Raw genomic sequence first — 8,166 nt, forward strand, 5'->3', positions numbered from 1 at the left:
CCCGTGCGTCATGTTGAAGTGTCTCCATGCGCGTGTTGCTGTGTGTTTGTGCACACGTGTGGCCCCATGTGTGGTGTGCGCATTTCTGTGGGGGCTGACTGAGTGCAGCACACACTGCTGTGCGTGAGTGCATGCAGGGCACTGTGTGCTCCGTGTGTGTGCGCACAGAGGAAGTGTCGTGCATGTGTTGCCCATCATGTGCCGCATGCATGGGCATGCGTGTCCCTCAGGCTCACGTTTCCCTGCTGTGAGGCCTCCACCGTAGGGCCGGGAGGGTGGAGGGGGGCGGCTGCCGGTGCCTGTGTGGCCACAAGCAGGGGAGGCGTTGGGCTGCGGCCCCGGCTTATGTAACCGCCGCCCGCCTGGGGCCGGCACAGAGCCACGGCTGCCACGGCCACGGCCCTGCCGCCTGCGCCATGGGGGTGCCCTGAGCCCCCAGGCTTCGTGCCTGCGTCCCCGGGACTCCAGCAGGTAAGACCTGCGGCTTCTCAATGAGGACTTTGTTCTGCCCGATGCCGCGGCCGGTATGGGAACCTGAGAGCCGTGGGCTGGGGGCGGGCACCGGGGCTGCTCCAGGCCCCCCACCTCCAGTTGGGCCCCAGATCAACCCCCCTGGGCACCTGGGTCCATTCCCTGTCCCTCCTCCCCTCAGCTCCCTGGGTGCAGAGAGGTCTGGCTGGGGCTCTCCAGGCATGTCTGGGGGACACCGAGTGCTGGGTACCCAGGAGTCCAGGGCAGGGGTGGGGGCGTGGGGCAGCAGGTGCGTGTGTGCCAGGGGAGCGGGGGCTGGTTACGGGTCTTGCACACCACCGACTCTGGGGGTATCAGGGCTGGGGTGGGCTGGCTCTTCCTGGAGGGGAGGGGAGTTGTGGCAGGGAGACTTTGCACATGCACAGTAGGCACGATACGTGTGCACGTTCATGCACATGTATGCACAAGCATGCACACGCACCCGGGCTGGCAAAGCCACCGCGTTCTGGGCCCCCCCTAGCCCAGAGGCGACTTTGTCCCATTGTGGGCAGGCTGGTGTGTGCATGTGCAAGCCTGCATCCATGTGCAAGCACGTGCCTCTGCACAGGCACTGCACCCTGTCCCGTGTTTCCTAGACCCCGTACTACCTGGTGAGTCTCCTCCAGGCCTTGCTGGAGGGCTCCCTGCACGTCCTCCTGGCCTGGCCCGGGGACCACAAAACAGGTGGGGTGGGTTTCACATGTCACCACCCCCTGCTGGCTGGCAGAGATGGCACTGCCATGTGTCCTAGACCCCACACAGCGATTCCCCAGCCCCATCTAGATGCCTCCCCCACCCCAGCAACCCCAGGGCCCAAATGCAGCTGGTTGTGGGGGCAGTGCAGCTGAGACAGGGTGTATCAGGGCCTGGGTGCCACAGCGGGGTGGGGCAGAGCCGGGGGCAGGTCTGGGCCATGCCAGGGGCTGATAAGGCCCCGCAGGGAGGTGTGGGGGAGCTGTGCTATCTCTGCGGTTCGGCTGCAGCTGCATTGCCTCCGGCTGGTAACAGCGGGAAGCAGGAGGGGAAACGCTCCCCGGGGCCCCCCAGCCCCAGCCTGGCCTGGCCTCGGCCCCACGGGAGGGCACATCCGGGCCCATGGCCCTGCCCCCTAGCCCTGGCTCCGCTGCATGTCCTGGGCCCCGTACCGTGGCCAGCCAGTGGGGATCCTCCTCGCGCTGCGGCTGGGCTTAGAGAGGTGCGTAGTGGGGGGGTGGCAGAGGGACCTAGAAGTCCAGCCCCACTGGCATCCCCCTGGTCCCCGATCCCAGAGAGCAAAGGGATCACCTAGGGGTGAAGGGGAATCCTATGGGCGGAGCAACTCCGGTTCCCCAACCAGGGGATGCGGAGGAGGAAAGAGACCCTGGCTGGGGGGCAGCAGCAGGGTAGGGAGATCTCTGACCCCCACCCTGCAACTGCACCAATACCATCCCCCTCGGCGCAGCAGTGGCCCCACACTACAGGTGGGGAAACTGAGGCACAGAGCAGGATGGAGCCAGCCTCCCCAGGGAATCAGGCGTCCTAACCACTGGGCAGCACTGATGCTGGGGGGGGGGGGTCCTAGCTGGGCACTGCGGGGCGTCTGTTGTGTCTTGTGCAAGCCCTGGGGCCTTGGGCAATCGTGGTGTCGAAAGGGGAGCGGGAAGCCCGGCGGGCGGGGGCCCTAACGGCCTACGGGTGGGGCGGGGGGGTTTAACCCCTTGGGCACCACATTTCCTGGTGCCGGAGGGTAGAAACCCAGGAGTCCGGGCTCCCAGCCCCGCTGCGCTGCCCCTAGGCCTCGCGGTGCCCACGGCGGGGTCTTCGTGCCAGGGCAGCTTGGCTCCAGGTCAGGCGGGGGGAGGGAATCGAGGTTCCCACCCACCAGTGCTCCCAGTGGATCAGCCCTGGGTCAGACTGGGAGTCTTCAGGGGGAGCCGGATCAAGCTGTGTGGCATGGGGGCACCAGCAGGGGGTGTCATGTGGGCAGGGGAGGTATTTCAGGGTCAGATAGGGTGGGGGAGTCATGCCCAGGGCCCCCCAATTTCATGCACATGGGTGGGGGTGGGACTAGGAGCAAGGGGGTGGGGGGGGCTCAGTCCCACGTGTGGCCTAGTGGGCAGAGCTAGGGGGTGGGGAAAGATCCCCTGGAGTGGGTAGGGGGCAGTTTCTGCATCTTCCTGGCACCATCCGCTCTTGTGCAACTGTGCATTGGCTCCCAGGAGCTGGTGCAGGGCTGTGGATGGTAGGGGGCACCAGGAGACCCCTCCTCCAGCCTTGCTCCTTGTCTTCCACTGCCTCAGTTTGCACCGGGAGGGGAAACCGAGGCACAATGCTTCGCTTGGGCCATGGTGGGGGGCAGAATCCAGGCATCCTGACCCATATCTGCTCCCCAACCCCAGTGTTTGGCTCCGTCCCTAGGGTGGGGGTGTGTGTGTGATGGGGGGGCAGGCATGCAGTGGGGCCGGCAGGGCTGATAAGGGCCTATCGTGTGCTGCAGACGCTGCCCGGTGTGGCCTCATGAATGTCTGATTCTGCCGACGGGTGGCTGCAAAGGGACCCGGCTGGCGCCGAGGTGAGGGGGATCAGGGGGCTCCCCACGTGGGTGCAGGGAGGGGGTGGCCGGGGTGGGGGGGGCCAGGGTGAGGTGGGGGGACCTTGGGTGGCACCCTATGGCTGGGGGCAGGGCAACAATCAGCACGCAGGGAGGCTGGGGTGGCCTCTCTGGGTACCAATCAGCCAGCAGCATGGCTCAGGTAGGGTCTGACCCTCACCAACCAGCGAGTGGTAGAGAGGGGATGGATCTGTTTGTCTTCTCTTATTAGCTGCTGGGTTGGCTCAGGTAAATCCTTCTCCCACCAGTCAAAGGGCAGGATGGCTTAGGGAGATTCTTCTTTCACCAATTAGCAGGCAGGATGACTCACATAGATCCTTCTTCCACCAATCTGGGGATGGGATGGCTCATGTAGATCCTGCCTCTATCATGAGAGGAGATGGCTTAGGTAGATCCTGCCTCCACCAATCAGTGGGCAGGATGGCTCAGGTAGATCCTCCTTCCACCAGTCAGCAGGCAAGATGGCTTAGGTAGATCCTTTTTCTACCAATCAGGAGAGGGGATGGCTCAGGTAGATGCTGCCTGCCCCAGTCAGGGGGCAGGGAGGCCGAGTGGCCTCTCCAACCCTTGCTCTCTCTGTGCCACAGATTTTCGCTGCCACGGCTGGCTTTGGGGCGACGCTGCTGGAGCCACCGCTGGGCAGGCCCTGGCCCGGCAAGATGCCCCCCTGCCCCCCACAGCAGAGCCGGGCCCGGGCCCCGCTCCTGTCCGGGCCCCTGGGGGGCGAGCATGGGCCGCCGGGCGACATGGACCTGGCCTGGCAGGAGATCCTGTCCATTGCGGAGCTGCAGGTGAGTGGCACTGCCTGCACTCAAGGTGCCGATGCCCATTGCCCTCCCCTGCACCCTGCTGGGCTCCTGGCTGGGCCTGGAAGCTAAGCAGGGCTGGCCTTGTTAACTATGTGGATGGGAGACAATGGAGCAGTTCTAGAGCAGGGGGAGCCAGCTCCTGCTGGGCCCACGGATGGCAGGTGCCACTGTCTGCTGTGGGCATGGCCCAGAGCCCAGCTGTGGGCTCCTGGCCTTGCAGCCTGGTGGGGTGTGCTGGGCGGGGAGCGATGCTGCCCCCTGGTGGCCAGGTGCCCGTGGCCGAGATGGGGCTGTAGCAGGTGACGTCCCTGGAGAGCTGGAGGGGGCTACAGCCCCCTCCCCAGCAGGGTCAAAGGGTGGGGGAGAAGGGGGGGCCTCCAAGCTGCTGGCTCTTTAATCTTCCCTGCTCTGCTCACCTGCTCCCCCCACCAGCCTTGTCTGGCGGAGGCCGGGGGGGTGGCGGGGCCAGCGCACAAAGGGGCATCTGTCTGTGCTGTGAATCGGCCCCATTGTGCTCAGGGGGGATGGTATCGCCCTGGCCATCGCGCAGGACAGGCACCTGCCGCAGCCGTGGGGCCCTTCCCCGCCAACCCCACCCCTTTCCAGCTAGCCCTGTCCCCTCCACACCTGTGGGGGGGGTGCGGACTCCTGGGTTCTGTTCCCGACTCTGCCACTGACCTTGAACCTGCATGTGGCCACGTCTCGCTCACCCTATGCCTCAGTTTCCCCAGCTATCTCTCCCCTCCTGACTCCCTGCAGGGCCTGGACCTCCCGAGTGAGTTGCCCTATGACCCCGCGCTCTACAGCCTCACGCACCCGCTGGCACCGGTGGGCGGCTATGGGCCCTGCCCGGCGCTGGGCGATGCCCCGGGGCCCAGCTGTGGCCAGCCCTGCCCGGGCTATGAGCGCCCCTACATGGATACCATGCCAGCCCCCTGCGCCCGCCTTGGCATGGGGCCCTTGCCTGCTATGGACCCCTCGTACGGCTACACAGGCATGCTAATCTCCTCCGCTATGGACCTACCCAGCAAGGTGCTGCCTGGAGAGGTGGGGGCGCTGCCTGAGCTGGGCCTGGCACCCCTGCCACCTTGCAAAGCCCAGGAAGACCTGGAGTCGGACTCGGGGCTCTCTCTCAACTACAGCGACGCTGACTCCGGGGAGCCCGAAGGGCTGGAGCTGGGACAGGCACGGCCCGACTATGCTGAGCTGTACCCGGTGGACTACGGGCTGCCCTACCCTGGCTTGCAGGGTGTGCCCCCCTTTGCACCCTCCTGCCCGCCCCTGCCCCCCCCAGAGAAGGGCCGGGCGACGCCGCGGGCAGAGCTGGGGGGCAGCCGGGATGAGCGACGGGCGCTAGCCATGAACATCCCCATCCCCACGGAGAAGATCATCAACCTGCCAGTGGAGGACTTCAATGAGCTGGTGTCCCGGCATCCGCTGTCAGAGCCGCAGCTGGCGCTGATCCGGGACATCCGGCGCCGCGGCAAGAACAAGGTGGCAGCGCAGAACTGCCGGCGGCGCAAGCTGGAAGGCATCGCCCAGCTGGAGCACGAGCTGGAGCGCCTGGACTGCGAGCGCCAGCGGCTGCTGCAGGACCGGCACGAGGCCGACCAGGCGCTGGGCACGCTGCGGCGTCAGCTGGCCCAGCTCTACCGCCAGGTCTTCCAGCGCCTGCGGGACGAGGCTGGTGAGGCCTACTCACCCGAGCACTACAGCCTACAGCTGGCGGCTGATGGCACTGTGCTCCTCGTGCCCCGCGGGTGCAAGGTGGATGGGCCTGACTGAGGGCGTCCCCCCACCCCAGGCTTGCAGCCCCTTCACGGGGGCAGCCCCTGGCTGTAGCCCCTCCATATGTGGGGTGCCCCTCAAACAGCAGTCCCCTGCCCCACCCTGCCAAGGGGGACACAGCAGGGGGCATCAAGCATGGATGGGCTATAGCGAGGGTCCCCTGAGGCTGGGCCCAACAGGGGCTTAAACACATTGCATCTCTGGGGGCACATTGATGTGTTGCACTGCTGAGCTTCTTGGGGGCCAGGAGGGGCTGTTAATGCACTGCACTCCAAGTCCCAGAGGCCTGATGAAGTTTGGGGGGGAATTACATGGCAGCACCCCAGACATGAGACCTAAGAGGGCCCCTGACTCCTTCACCCCCCTGCCCAGGCAGCAGGAGGGTCCCCAGCCTGCTGCCTTATCCACCCTGAGCACTATTGGGGGTGGGTGGGGGGGCTGTGACAAGGAGAGGATTACATGGGGGTCACTGAGGACAGAGCATAATGGGAGCAGGGGCACATGGGGCACAGGATGGGGTGGGGGCACCAACAGCTTTTCACTGCTGTAAATAGCAACTGTCCCACAACTGGGAATAAAGCCCCTGCCAGGGGCCACCAGAAAACTGTGACTGCGTCCATGTCTGTCATTGCAGGGGGAGGTGGGCTAGGGCCTGTTCCAGCATGGATGGGGCTCCTGGTTACTCCCACCTTGCCAGACCCCTGGTCAGCAGGGCTGTGAGGGACAGGATAATCACTTTCTCCTGGCCTGGGGTAGTAGCCATGGAGGGAACATGTAGTTACCCTCCCCCATTCATAGCCCATACGAAGATCTCAGCTTCACGCGCACTTTATGGAAGTGGAAGACTTCGCCCTAGCTTGCTCTTGCAGCTGTACAGCCGAGGGCAAGTGAAACTCAGAGGCATCCAAACCCCAAGCCTCCAGGCTTAGGCTTGCACATAGGATGCCTGCCAAGTAATTTGGAAAGATTTGAAGCCCCAGGTAGGGGCAGGGGATGGCTGTGGGTTGCAGGACCACATACAGTTCTTGCCTCACTGATGGATTTGGACTTGATTTGGCTTGGAACACAAAAAAAATTTAAGTGAAAAGAACGGGACTCCCAGCTCTGGCTCCCAGGGCCTAAGCTCTACCCCTGACCCCTGGCCAGGGGAGCATCTTTGCAGAGGGCAACGTAGCCAGGAGGTCAGGTCCCAGGCCATGCACCAGGATCTTGGGAAAAGCAGAGCCGAGTTTTCACGCCCATGGAGGTCACCCGGAGACTGGAAGGGAAAAGAGCTGGGGTGTGAGACAGGGAGCCAGGTCTCCCTCTGGGTGGTGGTGAGGACAGGGGCGGTCTGCGAAGCACAGGCCTGTACCTGGTGCTGACAGCTCTGGGCAGATGCTGCCAGCCAGGATGCCCAGAGGGTTGCCAGTTTGTGGGAAAGGCCCCAGGAAGGCTGCACTCAGCAGACTTGGGCCATTGGTGCTAGGCACCTGGGCTGCCACAGTGCCCAGCCCTGCAACAGAATCAGGCCACAGGATTTCTAAAAAAAGACTTTATTTAAAATAAGAACTATTCCCATAGGGATGATCAACCACAGCTACACAGCAGCCACGGGACCCGGATGCCTGGGTTTCTGGCCACCTGCAAGAGAGGAGATGTCAGGGAACAGGCAGGTCCACAACTGCTGAGCCACATGGCACCCGCTGCCACAGCACTACCCTGCCAACAGGCCCAGTACCTGCTCACCTGGGAAAGCAGCCACTAGCTGCGTGGAGTCCTCCAGCTAGGTTGGTAGGGCAGCACCTCCTGCAAAAGCAGATGCATGCATTAGATCAACAGTCCCAGACACACAGCACCAGCCCCTTGCCCCCACCCCCACCCAGGAGCCTCTCATTAGCTGGCAGCCAATTAGTGTGCCCCAAAGGCATGGCCAGGGCAGGGGGATGGGAAGGCTCAGGTTCAGACTCTGCACTAATCATGTTGTTAACAAGAAGCAGCTCAAGGAACAGCAACAAGACTAACACAGGGGGCCGGGGGGGTGCAGAGCAGCCCAGGACCCAGGGAGCTCGCGGCATCCGTCTGGGAGCTGTGGCCAAAGTGGCGAACCCCCGCGGAGGGAAGGAAGAGCTGTTCTTACCTAGCAGCACAGTAACAAACCCTGCTAGTCCTAAGAGCAAGGGGCTGCCTCCGCCGGTCACTCATAGCCACTGCCTCTACGGGCGTCTGCCCCTGGCTTATCTGTACACAAGGCTCTAGCTGTCTGCGCTGCGGGCTGCCTCGACGCCATGGTGCTATGCTTGCTAGCCGCTCTACATCTGCATCTCCTGGGCTGTAAGCTACGGCTCCTTGTCGCTTGCCTTCCTCTGCGGTCGCACGCTACCATGTCCTCAATGTTAGCCAGCGTCAACTCAGCCACGGACTAACCCCCCATGGTCCATGGGAGGTTAGAGACAGGTCTGCTGCAAACAGGTTACACGGGGCCGGGCG

General features: G+C 64.0%; 1 protein-coding gene across 2 annotated transcripts; it reads left to right on the forward strand.

Annotated features, from left to right (window-relative positions):
* The first annotated feature begins 332 nt into the window (after positions 1–332).
* On the forward strand, positions 333–6,255 carry NFE2 (nuclear factor, erythroid 2). Of its 2 annotated transcripts, none has more exons than XM_090052024.1 (4): positions 333–471; positions 2,987–3,061; positions 3,688–3,891; positions 4,669–6,255. In XM_090052024.1, the coding sequence occupies exons 2-4, from the start codon at positions 3,011–3,013 to the stop codon at positions 5,692–5,694; spliced, it is 1,281 nt and encodes a 426-aa protein (XP_089908150.1). In that variant the 5' UTR covers positions 333–471; positions 2,987–3,010; the 3' UTR covers positions 5,695–6,255. The 2 variants fall into 2 exon arrangements, with proteins under 2 accessions (XP_089908150.1, XP_089908151.1); XM_090052025.1 differs by lacking the exon at positions 333–471 and adding an exon at positions 1,630–1,705.
* The last annotated feature ends 1,911 nt before the right edge of the window (positions 6,256–8,166 follow it).

The sequence above is a fragment of the Crocodylus siamensis genome, chromosome 6 (assembly GCF_052110815.1).
Source record: "Crocodylus siamensis isolate JL-2025a chromosome 6, ASM5211081v1, whole genome shotgun sequence".
NCBI lineage: Eukaryota > Metazoa > Chordata > Crocodylia > Crocodylidae > Crocodylus > Crocodylus siamensis.

Excerpts from the sequence above, each read along its gene's own strand:
- NFE2 (XM_090052024.1), top strand. The coding sequence starts at position 3,011 with ATGTCTGATTCTGCCGACGGGTGGCTGCAAAGGGACCCGGCTGGCGCC. Across the intron at positions 3,062-3,687 it reads GGGACCCGGCTGGCGCCGAG|ATTTTCGCTGCCACGGCTGG; the intron begins GTGAGGGGGATC and ends TCTGTGCCACAG. Across the intron at positions 3,892-4,668 it reads TGTCCATTGCGGAGCTGCAG|GGCCTGGACCTCCCGAGTGA; the intron begins GTGAGTGGCACT and ends GACTCCCTGCAG.